This window comes from Mytilus trossulus, unplaced genomic scaffold (assembly GCF_036588685.1).
Source record: "Mytilus trossulus isolate FHL-02 unplaced genomic scaffold, PNRI_Mtr1.1.1.hap1 h1tg000070l__unscaffolded, whole genome shotgun sequence".
In the NCBI taxonomy this organism is placed as follows: domain Eukaryota; kingdom Metazoa; phylum Mollusca; class Bivalvia; order Mytilida; family Mytilidae; genus Mytilus; species Mytilus trossulus.
The window spans coordinates 5613089-5632014 of record NW_026963294.1 but is presented as its reverse complement, the minus strand read 5'-3'; the positions used below and the strand labels follow the sequence as shown (position 1 = coordinate 5632014).

The window sequence follows — 18926 nt, the reverse complement described above, 5'->3', positions numbered from 1 at the left end:
AACCCCATATATTGAATTTTTGTTGAAATCAGACAAAATTTAATTTTGGACTCCGATTTGGACCAACTTGAAAACTGGGCCCATAATAAAAAAACTAAGTACATGTTTAGATTCAGCATATCAAAATACCCCAAGAATTAAATTTTTGTTAAAATCAAACTAAGTTTATTTTGGACCCTTTGGACCTTAATGCAGACAAATTTGAAATTGAGACCAAAAATTAAGAATCTAAATACACGGTATTATATGGTAATTTTTATCAATTTTCTGTTTTCAAAACTTTGAATTTTTCGAAAAACTAAGGATTTTCTTACCCCAGGAATAGATAACCTTAGCCGTATTTGGCACAACTTTTTGGAATTTTGGATCCTCAATGCTCTTCAACTTTGTATTTATTCGGCTTTTTAACTATTTAGATCTGAGCGTCACTGATGAGTCTTTATGGAGCGAAACGCGCGTCTGGCGTATAAAATTATAATCCTGGTACTTTTGATAACTATTTACACCACTGGGTCGATGCCACTGCTGGTGGACGTTTCGTCCCCGAGGGTATCACCAGCCCAGTAGTCAGCACTTCGGTGTTGACATGAATATCAATTATATGGTCATTTTTATAAATTTTCTGTTTACAAAACTTTGAATTTTTCGAAAAACTAAGGATTTTCTTACCCCAGGAGTAGATAACCTTAGCCGTATTTGGCACAACTTTTTGGAATTTTGGATCCTCAATGCTCTTCAACTTTGTATTTATTCGGCTTTTTAACTATTTAGATCTGAGCGTCACTGATGAGTCTTTATGTAGACGAAACGCGCGTCTGGCGTATAAAATTATAATCCTGGTACTTTTGATAACTAATTAGATTCGGTATATCAATTAAAGAACCCCAATTTTTGATGAAATTAAACAAAGTTTAATTTTGGACCCTTTTGGACCCTAGTTCGTTGGGACCAAAACTCCCAAAATCAATCCAAACCTTCCTTTTATGGTCATAAACCTTGTGGTAAAAATTTCATAGATTTCTATTTACTTATACTAAAGTTATTATGCAAAAACGAAGAAAAATGCTTATTATGGGACCTGTTTTTCGCTCCTAATTCCTAAACTGTTGGGACTTAAACTCCCAAAATCAATCCCAACCTTCCTTTTGTGGTCATAGACTTTATGTTAAAATTTCATAGATTTCTGTTTACTAATTCTAAAGTTATTGTGCCAAAACCAAGAAAAATGCTTATTTGGGCCCTTTTTGGCACCTAATTCCTAAACTGTTGGGACCAAAACAACCAAAATCAATCCCAACCTTCCTTTTATGGTGATAAACTTTGTGTTTAAATTTCATAGATTTTACTAAAGTTAGAGTGCAAAAACCAAATGTCTTCGGACGACGACAATGACAGACGTTGACGATGACGACGACACCAACGTGATACCAATATACGACCACAAAATTTTCAATTTTTGTAGTCGTATAAAAATCATATATTTCAAAATGGAGCTTTATTCTTTTAATCAAAACGTGAATAAAATGAGAACGTATTAAAGTAATTTTAATTTTTGAAGAAAATGTTGATGGAATATGCGGTATTCTCTCTAATACAGTTTAAAAACGTGCTCAGTTGAGTATGCTGACATTCTGACAGTAACAAATGGCTATCAAGAGCCAGAATCACACACCTGTTATTGTTTTGCTTAAATTTGTTCATCAATGATTATTTTTGCTTAAATCTTTCATCAATGATTATTTTTGCTTAAATCTTTCATCAAGGTTTTATTTTGCTTTCCAATATATATTAATGAGTGGCTAAAATATGGCATGTAATTGTTCCTGGTATCTGTCATATTTTCTTCAAACGCAAATAAATGCATTTTACCTATATGTTCCATTTTTGCCATAGTGTCTATGTTTCTTGACGTACAAGTAAAAAAAATTACCAAATTAAAACTAGATTTATTTGAGAATATTTTTAAAGTTAAAAAACACTAGCAACTTGTGAAAAATTGACCTCAAAGGGCAATAACTCCTTAAGGTGTCAATGACAATTTTGACAATTAGAACTTTTTTGTAGATCTTACTCTGATGAACATTTTTGCCGTTTACATTTTATTTTTATCTTCAATAATATGCAAGATAATAACCAAAACTGCAAAATTTCCTTAATAAAGACAAAATGTTTAGTGGATGCAACCCAACAATGGCTTGTTCGGTTTGTCTGAAAATTTTAGGGTTGATAGATGTTGACCTTCAGAACATGTTTACCCCAATTTGCTCTGAAAGCTTTAGTTATGAGATATAAGCCAAAAACTGTATTTGACCCCTATTTTTTATTTTTAGCCATGGCGGCTATGTTTGTCAATGGATCAAAACTTCGGATACAATTTATAAACTAGAAACCATAAAAAAACATCACTTAAAGTTGAAAGGTATTTGGCCCAGTAGTTTCAGAGGAGATTTTAAAATGTTAGCAAACTTGAAAAAAAAAGCAAACTTGATGAACAAAATGTGTTAAATAACTTTAAAGGGCTATAACTTCTTAAAGGGTCAATTGATAATTTTGATCATAAAACGTTTGTCACAGTGCTGAACATTATTGCTGTTTACACTATATATATCTATCTATAATATTAGGCTGGCGTTACTTGTAATCAATTACTTTTTTTTTATTCTTACATGTTCCAATGTTCAAAAAGAAACGGAAATACTGTAACCTTTCCGATGCTGGTTTTGTTGTTACTTATAGTCTCATGACAAACGAGACGGGAAGTAAGAAAGAAAGAGATTTCTGGGCAAATGCAGGAAAATGAAAAAAAAAGGAAAAAAATTAACAATTTTGAGTTCATCAGTACATTTGAAATCATATATATATATATATATATATATATACGAGTCTAAATTGAAAACTACGTTCAAACCTATGACTGCGTTGGATAAAAACCGCAATTTTTATACGTGTGCATGTCAAACAAATTTCGTTGTAGAAGGGTCTCAAAACAGCACAAACAACATTTTCCAAAAGACCAAAAGAGTGAAAAAGTATATTTAAACAAAACGCATTTGACTAACAGGTCGAACAACTGATGTTCTTTAACCCTGCTGACTGCCATTGGCGATTGCCAAATAAAATTGATCACAGGTTGTAACAAAATGGATCTTATTATAAATTTAAAACGTCACAGAAAAAAAATTTGTTAACTTGTGGACAGGATGTTGTGCCACAAACATTCGGTGTCAATATTTCTTTAGTACACCATATCCGGATTTCGACAATAAATGTCTCTTCAGTGATGTTAGGGATCGAAACGGTATTTGGAAGGCCATATAAAAAGCACCCTCATTTTTAGAGAAAGTACCCTCATTTTTAGATTAACTCTTGAATTTTAAGAGTCAATATATAGGATGAACGGATCATATAAACCGGAGGGAAAATATGATACATGCCCAAACAAAAAATATAAACGAGTCTAAATTGAAAACTACGTTCAAACCTATGACTGCGTTGGATAAAAACCGCAATTTTTATACGTGTGCATGTCAAACAAATTTCGTTGTAGAAGGGTCTCAAAACAGCACAAACAACATTTTCCAAAAGACCAAAAGAGTGAAAAAGTATATTTAAACAAAACGCATTTGACTAACAGGTCGAACAACTGATGTTCTTTAACCCTGCTGACTGCCATTGGCGATTGCCAAATAAAATTGATCACAGGTTGTAACAAAATGGATCTTATTATAAATTTAATACGTCACAGAAAAAAAATCTGTTAACTTGTGGACAGGATGTTGTGCCACAAACATTCGGTGTCAATATTTCTTTAGTACACCATATCCGGATTTCGACAATAAATGTCTCTTCAGTGATGTTAGGGATCGAAACGGTATTTGGAAGGCCATATAAAAAGCACCCTCATTTTTAGAGAAAGTGCCCTCATTTTTAGATTAACTCTTGAATTTTAAGAGTCAATATATAGGATGAACGGATCATATAAACCGGAGGGAAAATATGATACATGCCCAAACAAAAAATATAAACGAGTCTAAATTGAAAACTACGTTCAAACCTATGACTGCGTTGGATAAAAGCCGCAATTTTTATACGTGTGCATGTCAAACAAATTTCGTTGTAGAAGGGTCTCAAAACAGCACAAACAACATTTTCCAAAAGACCAAAAGAGTGAAAAAGTATATTTAAACAAAACGCATTTGACTAACAGGTCGAACAACTGATGTTCTTTAACCCTGCTGACTGCCATTGGCGATTGCCAAATAAAATTGATCACAGGTTGTAACAAAATGGATCTTATTATAAATTTAATACGTCACAGAAAAAAAATTTGTTAACTTGTGGACAGGATGTTGTGCCACAAACATTCGGTGTCAATATTTCTTTAGTACACCATATCCGGATTTCGACAATAAATGTCTCTTCAGTGATGTTAGGGATCGAAACGGTATTTGGAAGGCCATATAAAAAGCACCCTCATTTTTAGAGAAAGTACCCTCATTTTTAGATTAACTCTTGAATTTTAAGAGTCAATATATAGGATGAACGGATCATATAAACCGGAGGGAAAATATGATATATATATATACTACTGTTATCGGGGATTTCGACCCTTAATAATATTCAAGATAATAACAAAAACACTGCAAAATTTTCCTAAAAATACCAATGTAGTGGGGGCAACCAAACTATGGGTTGTTCGATTCATGTGGTTATTTCAGGGCTGATATATCTTGACAAATTGAACAATTTTACTTCATGTCAGATTTGCTCTGACAGGTTTAGGTTTTGAGATATACTTGATATAAGCCAATCACTGTGTTTGACCCCTATGTTATTTTTGGCCATGGCAGCTATGTTTGTGGATGAACCAAAACTTTGAAAACAAATTATAAACTACATACCCTTAGGAACATTCAGTTGGAGTTTGAAAGTATTTTACCCAGTAGTTTCAGAGAATATTTTTGAAATACTTTACGACAACAGACGACGACGACGAGGGACGACGATGGACACTCAGTGATGACATAAGCTCACAGGGGGCCCTCTGGCCCTGAATAGCTAAAAATTGCACACTGTATTCTTATGATTAACATGTTTAAAGTCTTAAGTACTTTAAAATCCTCAGAAATGTTTTCAGAGAATTAAACACAGTTTCAAAATTTAAAGAAATTTACAAGAAAGGACAACACAGTTGTCTAGTGTTCAAAATTTTAAGCCTCGTGTTAAGACTGGTATCTTTGATAAATTTTGAATGCAATATTATTGTCTGAAATAACACCAATGCAGCAAAATATGAGAAACATGAAGGGTGACTGATATAGTGGTGTGGGACAAACTATAAGTGACAAGTTAAGAGTAAATGTTTAGGTTTGTTAAGATATTTTTAAAAGGACAAATTTCTATATCTTTTAATAATTGCCTTGCTGTTACATAAATATACTAGATCTGTAAATATCATGTATTTGTATTACCTGCTGGAGTTGGTGTCATGTGCTGCCCTGGAAAACACATCACATCAGGGACCTGTTCGTGTAAATCTTTGCTCCCATCAAATACTACAAGAAACAATGCCCGGAACGTCATGAAGGTCTGATGTGTTGTTAAATAAACATATTGTCCACCGAAATCCCAGAAGATAAGACGGCCAACTTTCATCTTATACTTCCCACTTTTGAGGACTTTTTCCATTTTCCGTCTTATCTCTTCTTTTGTCATTCTGGTTCTTGTTTTCATTTGCATCTGTACTACCGTTGGAGGCACATTGGAGGATTTCCGAAGTGGTAGAGACAGTGCTGCTTTAGACGCTTCTAGGGGCAAAGAGGAAATGCTGGCAGTTGGGCTTGTACCTGAAGCCTGGTCTAACTTTTTTGTTGGTTCACTTTCCTCTTCTTCAAGAGAAGTCATCAACACCTTATTATACACAACATCCAGAGCGTTATAAGCTTCTGAAATTAAATTTAATACATCAGGAAATTAAAATCCCAAACAGCTGCAGGCTGTCAAAACCAAATGAAGATTAAAATAAAAATCAAAATTAAGATAAAAATCATATCTTATCAGGTGTAACATTCAGATAATGCTATTAACATAATATAAAGAGAGTCATCTTCTAACTGATTGATTGATGACATTATTGATTATAGAAAAAAAATGTAATTTATTGCACAATTGAAACATTTAAATTTATTGCATAATTGAAACATTTAAATTTATTGCATAATTGAAACATTTAAATTCAATTTCAAAATATAAAAACCTTAACATCCTCATAATAAGTTTAATATTAATGTTAAGATTTAAATACAAATATGAGATGTAATATTGAATTAATTTGGTGCCTGAATAGAAGTCACAAAACATATGGCTACAATGTGATTTGATTAAAATCAGTGCTATAACATGTCTGCTGATAGTGAGGTCCACACAACAACATGTGGTAAGATGTTTCTACTTGTGTATTTTCTCACCTGGATCAACAAGAATCCAATCTTTCGTCTCAAGATCGAGGCCACAGCGACCTTCAATAAGTGAAATGCCGTCAGTCGGATGTCGCCCATCTGGTATGACATCCCCAGCTAACAGCTTCACAAGAGTCGATTTCCCAACAGAAAACTGGCCAGTTACCATGCATCTCATATCAAATGATTCATAGCTGCCCTTCCCAAATAAACGATTTAACATGGCAGACTGTTGCCCTTTTCCGATGGGATCTGAAAAAAAATTAAAGTTTGAAAGTTTAAATTTCATCATGTTTGTGAAAAAAATGTATGCATACACACACTCAAAGATAATTTCTCGACTTTTGTCTCTGACATTGGACAATGTTAAAGATAAATTTTCTTCATTGTCAATGTAATAATGTACAAGTCTTGTAATATGTTGATGTTAGTGTGTCAATGTACAAGTATTATTGTGTTGATCTGTCAGTGTCAATATATCAATGTGTTTATGTATGAGTCTGGTAATATGTGGATCTATCAGTGTGTCGATGTACGAGTGTAAATGTTGATGTGTCAGTGTGTCGATATATCAATGCATTGAGTTTTGAGTCTGTTAATGTATAGATCTGTCAATGTGTCAATATTTCAATGTAGAGATCTGTTAATGTATAGATCTGTTAATGTGTCAATATATCAATGTGTTTATGTATGAGTCTGGTTATATGTGGATCTATTAGTGTGTCGATGTATTAGTGTAAATGTTGATGTGTCAGTGTGTCGATATATCAATGCATTGAGTTTTGAGTCTGTTAATGTATAGATCTGTCAATGTGTCAATATTTCAATGTGTTTATGTATGAGACTCACTATGAGTCTGGTAATATGTGGATCTATCAGTGTGTCGATGTATGAGTGTAAATGTTGACTTGTCAGTGTGTCGATGTGTCAATGTGTTGATGTTTGAGTCTGTAAATGTGTCTATATGTCAATGTGTGAATGGTTGAGTCTGTTAATGTGTTGATCTGTTCGTGTGTCGATACGTCATGTGTTGATGTATGAATCTGTTATTGTGTTGATCTGTCAGTGTGTTGACATGTCAACTTGTTGATGTTTGAGTCAGTTAATGTGTTGATTTGTCAGTGTGTCAATATGTTAATGTGTTGATGTAGGAGTCGGTTAATATGTTTATCTGTCAGTGTTTCTATATGTCAATAAGTTGAATCTGTTTGAGTGTCTATATGTCTATGTGTCGATGTATGAGACTGTTAATCTGTCATTGTTATGATGTATAAGTCTGTTAATGTGTTGAAATTTCAGTTTGCCGATATGTCTATGTGATGATGAAATCCATCTGTTAATGTGTTGATATGTCAATGTGTTGATGTATGAGCCTGTTTATGTGTGTATCTGTCAGTGTGTTGATATGTCAATGTGTTGATGTATAAGTCTGTTAATGTGTTGCCTTTTACAAGTGATTTTTATAGTTAGTTCTTATGTTGTACTGTAACACAACTGTCCCAGGTTAGGGGGAGGTTTGGGATCCCACTTACATGTTTAACCCCGCCATATTCTGTATGTATGTGCCTTTCCCAAGTCCGGATCCTGTAATTCAGTGGTTGTCCTTTCTTGATGTGTTACATATTTGTTTTTCGTTCATTTTTTGTTTACATAAGGAGTATGTTCGACAAGGTCCTTAAATGGCCCCCTTTTTAAGTGTAAATTTCAAATTTGGATTTATTGATCAATGTCACGATAAATTATAGACAATACATTGAATAGATAGTATATAAGCCATTTTGTTGAAAAGTTTATGTTTCTGCGTTTCATTATGACGTCACAAGTTGTACTCATATTGATTTTTTACGAAAAAATCAATGAAAATGGGTAAATTTCCTTAGATTATTGGACAGGAAACATAGAGCGCAAACGTCTACAACAAAGATCTTTATAAATAATGTTTGTGCAGAAATTTCACATGTCTTATTTGAATATTTAGCTTGTCGACGAATGCGCTCTATGTTTCCTGGTCCTTTATTTGGTTGAAATTTAGCTGATTTTGTTAAATTTCACCATAATCTCTTATTTTGACCTGTTTGGGATGTGAAAATCATCGTGTTAAGAATTAAACTTTGACAAAAAAAGTTCTGTTCAACTTTCTCTCATGTCTTTAAGGCAACTTAAAACATTTATTGTCTTGTAACTATGAACTTTATAATTGGGGCCAAATATTGCCCTTACCGAACATACTCCTTTAGGCTGTTAAGTTTTCTCGTTTGAATTGAATTACATTTGTCACTTCGGGGCCTTTTATAGCTGACTTTGCGGTATGGGCTTTGCTCATTGTTGAAGGCTGTACAGTGACCTATAGTTGTTAATTTCTGTGTCATTTGGTCTCTTATGAAGAGTTGTATCATTGGCAATCAAACCACATCTTGTTTTTTATATGATCTGTCAGTGTGTCAACATGGCAATGTATCAATGTATGAGTCTGCTTTTGTGTTGATCTGTCAATTTGTCGATATGTCAATGTGTAGATCTCTCAATGTGTCAATGTGTAAAAAGCTTTAGAATTGTCAACGTATTAATATGCCAAATTGTCAATTTATTAACTGGTCATTGTGTCAATATGTCTATGCGTCAATATTTGAATTTGATTCTCTTTTGATTCCTCAATTTTGATAGGTTGATCTGCCAATTGATTAATATGTCGATTTGTTAATAGGTCAACTGGTCATTGTGTCTATCCTTCTATATGTCAACTGGTCAAGGTGTCTATCCTTCTTTAGGTCAACTGGTCAATGTGTCTATCTGTCTATAGGTCAATGTATTAATATGCCAAAAACTACTTATTCTGTAAAATCCAGTTGAGGTGATGGCTGGATTTGGTTGCCAACTGAACAGGTTGAGAGTGAATTTAAGTTTAATGTGATCCGTAATCAACAGGTTGAGAAAAGAATAAATCGGATGAGAATAAAAGATGTTTATTTTAAGGTTAATATGATCTGTAATCAATCAATCTTCATCAATAGCCTACTTTACTTTTCCTATTATTTTTTTTTATTTTTTATTTTAACATTATAGGCAGATATCAAGGTTTCCATACACTAGAAATAAGTAACTATAATCATTCCGGTTTTCATATATTAGAAACAAGTAATTATTATTTCAGCCAGTATCTGAATAATTAACATTAGATGATTACTTTCAACTACTGGTGCTGCAGGATCCGGTGATTGGGCGTCAGGGGTTACTTCTGGGGATGTCTTTGACATGACGGTCTACAAAAGAAAAACATGCAATAAACTATCATGCCTCATGTGAAAACGTGTCAAATAGCTTCATTGAAGGACGTAGAGTGACCTATCGTTGTTAAATTCTGTGTAATTTGGCGATTGGGATCATCAATCTGTAATAAACTATCATGCCTCATGTGAAAATTTGTCAAATAGCTTCATTGAAGGCCGTAATATGACCTATCCTTTATAATTTCTCTTGTAAAGAGTTGTCTTATTGGCAATCAATACCACATCTTTTTTTTTTATCATACATTTATCTTAAAGGCCCTTTATTGCCACTGAAAATAAAGATTGTAAGAACAATTTCAAATTTGACTATTAAGTTTGCACATAATGTTTAGTAATGCTTACAAGATGAAGAAATGCACATGTCAGACACATTATTCTGACAACCAGTCTTTGTGGAGAAGCAAGGCATACATATTTTCAAGATGTTGGTTTGACCAAGCAGGTGAGACAACCCACACTTCCTGCCCCTTGATGCAGGTACCTTACTAAAAGACCACATACATGTTTGTGTTACGGTGATTGGGGTCATAAATCTGAATAACCAAAATTAGGGACAAACAAAATTTTACTAAATTTTTGTAATGTTCTGACCTTTTTCAGATAATTTATATATATATATTTTTTTTTTATTTCTTTCAGGAGCAGCTATTGCCAAGTTCAACCAGATGCTCCGCAGGGCGTAGCTTTATACGACCGCAGAGGTTGAACCCTGAACAGTTGGGGCAAGTATGGACACAACATTCAAGCTGGATTCCGCTCTAAATTTGGATTGTGATTAAATAGTTGACACAGCATAGGTTTCTGGCACAGAATGAATGTGTTCTAATGAACTTAAAATTTTTGTTTTCTCTTAGAGTAATTCACTATGCTGTTGAATAGTAATCCTCTCAAAAAAATGTTTGAAGAAATTTTCTTTTTATTTATGAAATTTCAAATGAAAAAAATTGAACCCAATTTTTCAATCACATCCCCCTCTCCCTTATTCCAAAACTAATCTCAATTAAAATTTTCTAATGGAGTTTGCAACAATAACTACTCATTTAAATACATCATAAAATATTAAGATGTAAAAAAACTGCTTGTTATCACTGAATGGTAAAGATTATTTAAATTTATCAGTTGGTAGTAAAAAGTGAATATACATTGTATATTGTATATAACAAAGATTTAAGTTGATTCTGGACAAAGAAAGATAACTCCAATTAAAAAAAATTCTTGCAATAAGATAGTTCTTGCTTACAAAGATTACATTGTATATTCAAGGGCCTTGGGGTACAATCAAAACCACGTGATGGATATACACACACCGGAAGGTAAGTAGTCGTATTTACTTGTTTATATCAATAAAATTTAATAAATAAGGTAGTGCACTGAATGTCGGATACTATCTAGTTTTGAAATACACAATTATCCCCACTGGAAAGCGTGCAGTTAATGCTAACACTTCGACACAGTTTAAAAATTTCACTAGATAACTGTGTCGAAGTGTTTGCAATAACTGCACACTGTCTAGCAAAAATAATTGTGTATTTTAAATACTACATACTATCCAGCATTCGGTGTGCCAACTCATTAATCAAAATTTAATTGATATAAACAAGAAAATGCAACTACTAACCTTTCTAGCGGTGAGTTCGACTGTAACTTCCGGTGTGTGTATATCCATCACGTGATTTTGATTGTACCCCTTGATATTGTATATAACAAAGATTTAAGTTGATTCTGAACAAAGAAAGATAACTCTAATTAAAAAAAAAATTTGCTATTTCACAATATTGTGAAATTAGATATTTCTTGCCATTGCACAATACTGTGCAATTGAAAAGACTTGCTATTGCACAATACTTAATATAATAATTTTAGATCCTGATTTGGACCAACTTGAAAACTGAGCCCATAATCAAAAATCTAAGTACATGTTTATATTCAGCATATCAAAGAGGCCCAAGAATTTAATTTTTGTTAAAATCAAACTTAGTTTAATTATGGACCCTTTAGACCTTAATGTAGGCCAATTTGAAAACGGGACCAAAAATGAAGAATCTACATACACAGTTAGATTTGGCATATCAAAGAACCCTACTTATTCAATTTTTGATGAAATCAAATAAAGTTTAATTTTGGACCCAGATTTGGACCAAATTGAAAACTGGGCCAATAATCAAGAATCTAAGTACATTTTTAGATTCAACATATCAAAGAACCCAACAGATTCATTTTTTGTCAAAATCAAACTAAGTTTAATTTTGGATCCTTTGGACCTTAATGTAGACCAATTTGAAAACATGACCAAAAGTTAAGAATCTACATACACAGTTAGATTCGGCATATCAAAGAACCCCAATTATTCAATTTTGATGAAATCAAACAAAGTTTAATTTGGACCCTTTGGGCCCCTTATTCCTAAACTGTTGGGACCAAAACTCCCAAAATCAATACCAACATTTCTTTTATGGTCATAAACCTTGTGTTTAAATTTCATAGATTTCTATTAACGTTATGTTGCGAAAACCAAGAAAAATGCTTATTTGGGTCCCTTTTTGGCCCCTAATTCCTAAACTGTTGAAACCAAAACTCCCAAAATCAATCCCAACCTTTCTGTTGTGGTCATAAACCTTGTGTCAAAATTTCATTGAGTTCTATTTACTTTAACTAAAGTTATTGTGCGATGACCAAGAATAATGCTTATTTGGGCCCTTATTTGGCCCCTAATTCCTAAACTGTTGGGACCTAAACTCCCAAAATCAATACCAACCTTCCTTTAATGGTCATATACCTTGTGTTTAAATTTCATAGATTTCTATTCACTTTTACTAAAGTTAGAGTGCGAAAACTAAAAGTATTCGGACGCCGCCGCCGACGACGACGACGCAGACGACGACGCCAACGTGATAGCAATATACGACGAAAATTTTTTCAAAATTTGCGGTCGTATAAAAACAGTAGTGTTATCAACCATAATCATAATGGAGAAAATGCATAATTTCTTAAAGTATGTGTTACTATATTTGTTTTTATTTCTCCCATTGTTTAATTGCAAATAAAAGCACAAATTCTGGTTATAATTCTGTTTTCTTATTTTTGTGATTCCATGTTTATTGCTTTAAAGGTGTCAGATGTATATGAGGGCCTCAGGGAAGATTAGTGATTGTAACTAACTGTGTTTACCCTCTTTAAATAAAGAATTTATTATTATTATTATTATTATTATTATTAGACCACCAATTCAAAATCCCGATCTATTCCAACAATTTTTTTCAATTTTTACAGCTTACTAAATTTTTTACATAAGCATAACTTCACAAAAAGGTGTATAATGAATCATACATGTATTATCTTTCTACCTGCCAATTCTAATTCATGCTTAATGTCTTGTAGTAAAAAGTAAAATCACAAAAATACTGAAAATCAATTCGGAATGTCCATAATCACATGGCAAAATCAAATAACAAAACGCATCAAAAACGAATGGACAAGAACTTTCATATTCCTGACTTGGTACAGGCATTTTCAAATGTAGAAAATGGTGGTTTAAGGTAGCACAATACAAAGATTTTTTTTACCTCCAATCACTAATCTTTGAAATGCTGTAACTTTCTTATGAATACATAAAAAATAATAAGAGAGGTATATATAGATAGATAAAAGATTAATCTTTTAAATGAATGCAATATTTGTATTATGCAATCATTATGTAATCAATTATTATGTAATTAGTGGCAAAATCTGGGTCAGTTCACTTGAATGAATTTAGCTCTATCATCTCTTTAACTATACAGAAAATTTAAACGAAATCTTAATCAACACATCATAGGCTTCAAAAGGGTGTCTCAGATTGTCTCTATGGTATTCCATTCTCTTATAAATCTCTAATTAGTGTAAACATCCTAACCACATAAAAGAAGATAATGTTTAATTAGGTGTAAAATTTGTTCTATACATTCTATCTGAAATCTGAGACATGCTTTTGTAGATTATGGCCATAGGAACAACATATATTAAAATCAACCCTCAAGGGATACCTATGCAGAAGCTTATTTCATTTGAAAGTGGAAATTTGGTGAAAAATATTTTAGACAGTTAACATTATAATTGGTTACATAATTGTTGCATAATACTAACATTGCATTAATTTGAAAGAGTAATCTGTAAGCTATCCAAAACTACCACTTTTATCAATTTTCAAGCATTATTGAGAAAGTAACAGCATCTTAAAACATGGCATTTGGAGTTATAAAATCTTTGTATTGTGCTACCTTAAACCTGGTTTTATAGCGCTAACCCTCTCACTTTGATGACAGTCTCGTCAATTTCCGTTATATTTACATTGATGCGTTAACTAAACAGACACAATAAATAAAATAATCAGAATATGGGTACATCAGTCATCATCGTATAACAATTTTAAAAGGAACAATTTAACAGAACACATAAACATCTATCTACAAACACATTCATTGATTTGTGTGTCTGACGTCAGAAAATTTTATACGTCACATAGATTTTTCGTTTAATGTGCATACAAACAATTTTAAAATTTACCTAGGCAATATTGTTAGCATACAGGGTTAAAAAATCAAAAGTATGTAAGAATAAATTTCAGAAATAGACCAAGATTTAAACTAGTCCAAAAGTTATATATAGAATTTATAAGAACCCACAAATAGTTAATTCCACTACGCGATTCAATGATTTTGATGTTTGTGGTTCAACGTATATTGTAATTCATAATAGAAAAATATTTTTATGACATAAAATAGAACAATATCATACTGACGGGATCTTTTAGAGTACAGAGTCACGTTATAAGAACCAAAGAAATACAAAAAGTCGCATATACAAAACACACCACCAAAAAATGAAAGACAATACAAACACATTGACGAGATGTATAAGTACCAAGCCACATCAAACGAATATCACATAAAGCCATTCAACAGTAAAAGTAATATTGATAATAGAACAAAGACAAATGAAAGAACTATAAAACACGTTGTTAAGATGATAAACAACATCAGTACGCAGAATCTATACATCATTATTAGACCATCGTGTATTATTTGTGAAGTTGATACGGAATATTTATCAACACTGTCTTGGTACCTTCCGATGAACTTTTTTAGAAAAAGGAAGAGACGTTCTTTGACACACTCCTGGTTCATCAACTTTCTACTCAGACACTGATGACATTTTACAAAGTCTGAGTAGGAGCTGCAAGCTCTGGAATATCGAATAAGTTGGGAAATATATATCCCATATGCAGGTGAAGTTGGTATATTGCCACTAAAGTGGGGGAAATTTATTATTTCAAAATTAAAATGGTCTCGTTTGTCATAGATTCTGGTACTGAGATGACTGTGTAAGTCAAATTCGAGATATAAGTCTAAAAATGAAGCGGAGGAAGCCGTGTCTGTTGCTTCTTTAATCTCTAGTTCTGGGGAATATATTAATGGAACCCAATCAGAAAAGTTCGGATTGTTTATGGAAAAAATACCAACGGCCGAAGGTAACTACTAAACATAGCCCCTGTTTTTTTCTGGAAATCTTAAATAAATATATTATGGAGCACATTAATCCTCAATCTTTAATGCAAACTCATAAGCAAGTAAATTATGTCTAACAAAAGGCTGTCACAATGACAGCAAACCGGATTTATTAACTGGAAATAGCACAAAAAACCATAACTGATGAACGGTGAAAGTGAAAATCGTAAATATCAAATTTGATCTCCATTTTGCCATCAGTACCACATGTACCAACATATCAAAATTTGAAAAGCTAAGGTTGAATGTGACATGAGTAAATGCAACAACATGAATGGAAACGCCATTTTTCAAGAACCATAACTCCTGAATAGTAAAAGTCAAAATCAACATTATTGAACTTGACCTCCATTTTTGTCATCAGTAACAACATATAAAAATTTGAAAAGCTTTGGTGGAACAGTTCACGAGTAAATGCACGGACACGACTGGAAACGCCATTTTTCAATCTTTCAAGAACCATAACTCCTGAACGGTTAAAGTCAAAATCATCATTATTGAACTTGACCTCCATTTTGTCATCAGTAACAACATATTAAAATTTGAAAAGCTTTGGTGGAACAGTTCACGAGTAAATGCACGGACACGACTGGAAACGCCATTTTTCAATCTTTCAAGAACCATAACTCCTGAACGGTTAAAGTCAAAATCATCATTATTGAACTTGACCTCCATTTTGTCATCAGTAACAACATATTAAAATTTGAAAAGGTTTGGTGGAACAGTTCATGAGTATATGCACGGACAAGACTGGAAACGCCATTTTTCAATCTTTCAAGAACCATTACTCCTGAACGGTAAAAGTCAAAATCATCATTATTGAACTTGACCTCCATTTTGTCATCAGTAACAACATATTAAAATTTGAAAAGCTTTGGTGGAACAGTTCATGAGTAAATGCACGGACACAACTGGAAACACAATTTTTCGCCTGGACACACCTGGAAACACCATTTTTCAATCTTTCAAGAACCATTACTCCTGAATAGTAAAAGTCAAAATCGTCATTATTGCACTTGACCTCCATTTCGTCATCAGTAACAACATATTAAAATTTGGAAAGCTTTGGTTGAACAGTTCATGCGTAAATGCACTGACACGACTGGAAACGCCATTTTTCAATCTTTCAAGAACCATAACTCCTGAACGGTAGAAGTCAAAATCGTCATTATTGAACTTGACCTTCATTTTGTGGTCAGTAACAACATATTAAAATTTGAAAAGCTTTGGTCAAACGGTTCATGAGTAAATGCACGGACAACATTTGGTTGCCGCCCCCCAGACTGCCCGACCGCCCGACTGCCCGACCGCCCGACTGCCCGACCGCCCGACTGCCGTACATCCCAAAATCAATAACCGACATTTTTGTCACAAAAATCCGGTTAAAAATGGTTTAAATATATTTCTCTATTAACTAAACTTTTATTTCTGCAAATTGTTTGGTTAGTTTAAGTAAACAATAATATCAAGAGCACTATATATTTTTTAGAGAAGGACTACTTTAATATACTGTGAAAGTACTTTAATTCGTGGGTATCAATTTTTGTGGTTTCAGCAATATTTACATGTTCATGGGTTTTTTAATTCGTGGATTTTAGTTGTCTAATAATAATAAAATTGAAAAATTAAAGTAATTTGAAATGAAGGTTACAAATTGTCTAGATTGAAGGAAATTGCAAAGTAAACATTGACCGTGTAAATCGTAGTGATCACTCATTAGCCCAAGATAGAGTGATCAAAAGATTATAGACCATCAAAGGTGTTAATCAGGCCATAAACATGTCACAAAAGGAAAACAGTTACATAAACAAATGCTATAAATGTATCTTGAATTTTAAAATAGTTCTTATCAAAAGCAAGCCCAGCATGAAATTATTATTTCCCATATATACGAGAATTATGAGATATAAAATGAACACTTTATCATAGCATATTAATACCGGAAATCTGACTTTCATCAATCAAAAATATTTTTTTATGAGAATTAAAAGATCAAAATTTGTACAGTTTAGGTTTTTAAAGATTAAATGGAAATACTCCTGCCGACAGTTGCAGTTCATAGTGCGTTTGCCCAGTGACTACTATTATAGATCATTATAGTATTCTCAGATTTGGCGATATTCAATTTATTCTCTAGATCATACTAGTAGTCAAACCTACATGGGGATCTTTCATTGTCTTGATTTGGATAACAGTTATTTATTTAATTCTATACATACACAGGTTGACAGCATACTAATCATTTTGTTAAGATGTGCTTTTTGTTTTAGTAAATGATTATTACATATTTGCATAAACATGCAAATCAACTTTTCCGCACAAAGACACACATTATGTATACATAAAAGGAGATGATGTGATGTATATACCTAGGAGATAGCAAGCTGACAACACAAAAAAATAAGAAACATCCAACAGATGAGACACTGATTTCAAACATTTGTCTTTCCCATATGCCAACATCTGTATTAGGCAACAAGCTTGGAATTGTCAACTTACCGGGTACATTGTTAACTAACAACAAATACTACAATGACATTGAAAGTAACAGGCAACTGTTTTATTGTAACTTCAATGTACCAAGTATGTTGTGTCTCTAACAATCTGTCAACACATTTTTAAATATCTCTTATTAACTAAGATAGAATATTTACCTTTAGGAAGTCCATCACTTCTTTCTTCTTTCTTTTTTTCTCTTCAGATTCAAAGCAGTTTATTGTTACCATATCATAAACAGTCCTACCCTGAAAGACAATCAAAAACTCTTTTATCAATCATACAAATATACATCTTCTATAAATAATAGGCAATTGTTGTACTAATTTTACCTATATAATACTTGACATAAAACCAGTCAACCTAACCAAACAACAAATATGAAGTGACATAATAAGACCCACTTTATATAATTCTGTCAAGTATTTGTTATTTTTAAAAGATGTTTTACGTTAGATCTGTAGAATTAACATTATCTGACTAAAGATGTTAACACAATTCTTTTTTATCAACTGATCATCAAAATTAAATGTAAACAAAATAATTTTTCGTCAGGAAACAAAATAAAACTTTTACTATCTGATTCGGTTTTGTGTTAAGAATAAAATGAGACCCCACTTTATATAATTCTAACAAATATGTGTTGTCCATTAAACCTGTCTGATTAACAACATGATTTTGTGTAGATTCTGTATAAAGTGATGTTTGGTCAGAGTAAGGTGATTATATCTATCATTACCCTGCGGTCTGTAGTCTCTAACTGACTGCCGTGAGTGACAAGGTACATCACTACCTCCAGGTGTCCTCCCATAGCGGCCCACATTAATGGTGTCATTCCACCCTGTAATATCAACATATAACAGACATCAAAACTTGTGTCATAAACTGGACAATGTTGTGTAATAATATAAACAAAATATATATCACATGAATCAGTGGTCAAACCTGAATAAAATGACCAGTCACACTTGTATTTATATTCTACATAAACAACAAATAAACAACATGTTTTATTGTGAGATGTCAGAACTTACATCAAAACTGTCAGGTTTAAAAAAACTTTTTTTCAAGAAACATAAACAATATTTATATCAATGGACTCAGCTGGACAAGACAATTAAAATAAGACCCCACTTTATATA

The 18926-nt window shown here is 32.6% G+C and overlaps 1 protein-coding gene across 1 annotated transcript in view; it reads right to left on the bottom strand.

Annotated features, from left to right (window-relative positions):
• The window catches only part of LOC134699481 (uncharacterized), a 41656-nt gene extending 23629 nt beyond the window's left edge, over nucleotides 1–18027 (bottom strand). The window contains exons 1-4 of the mRNA XM_063561071.1: nucleotides 17943–18027; nucleotides 9643–9718; nucleotides 6468–6710; nucleotides 5472–5945 (exon numbers count right to left, since the gene is read on the bottom strand). Of these exons, the coding sequence (XP_063417141.1) occupies nucleotides 5472–5945; nucleotides 6468–6710; nucleotides 9643–9718; nucleotides 17943–18014 (865 nt within the window). The 5' untranslated portion in view covers nucleotides 18015–18027. The remainder of the gene's footprint in view (nucleotides 1–5471; nucleotides 5946–6467; nucleotides 6711–9642; nucleotides 9719–17942) is intronic.
• Between the last annotated feature and the right edge of the window lie 899 nt (nucleotides 18028–18926).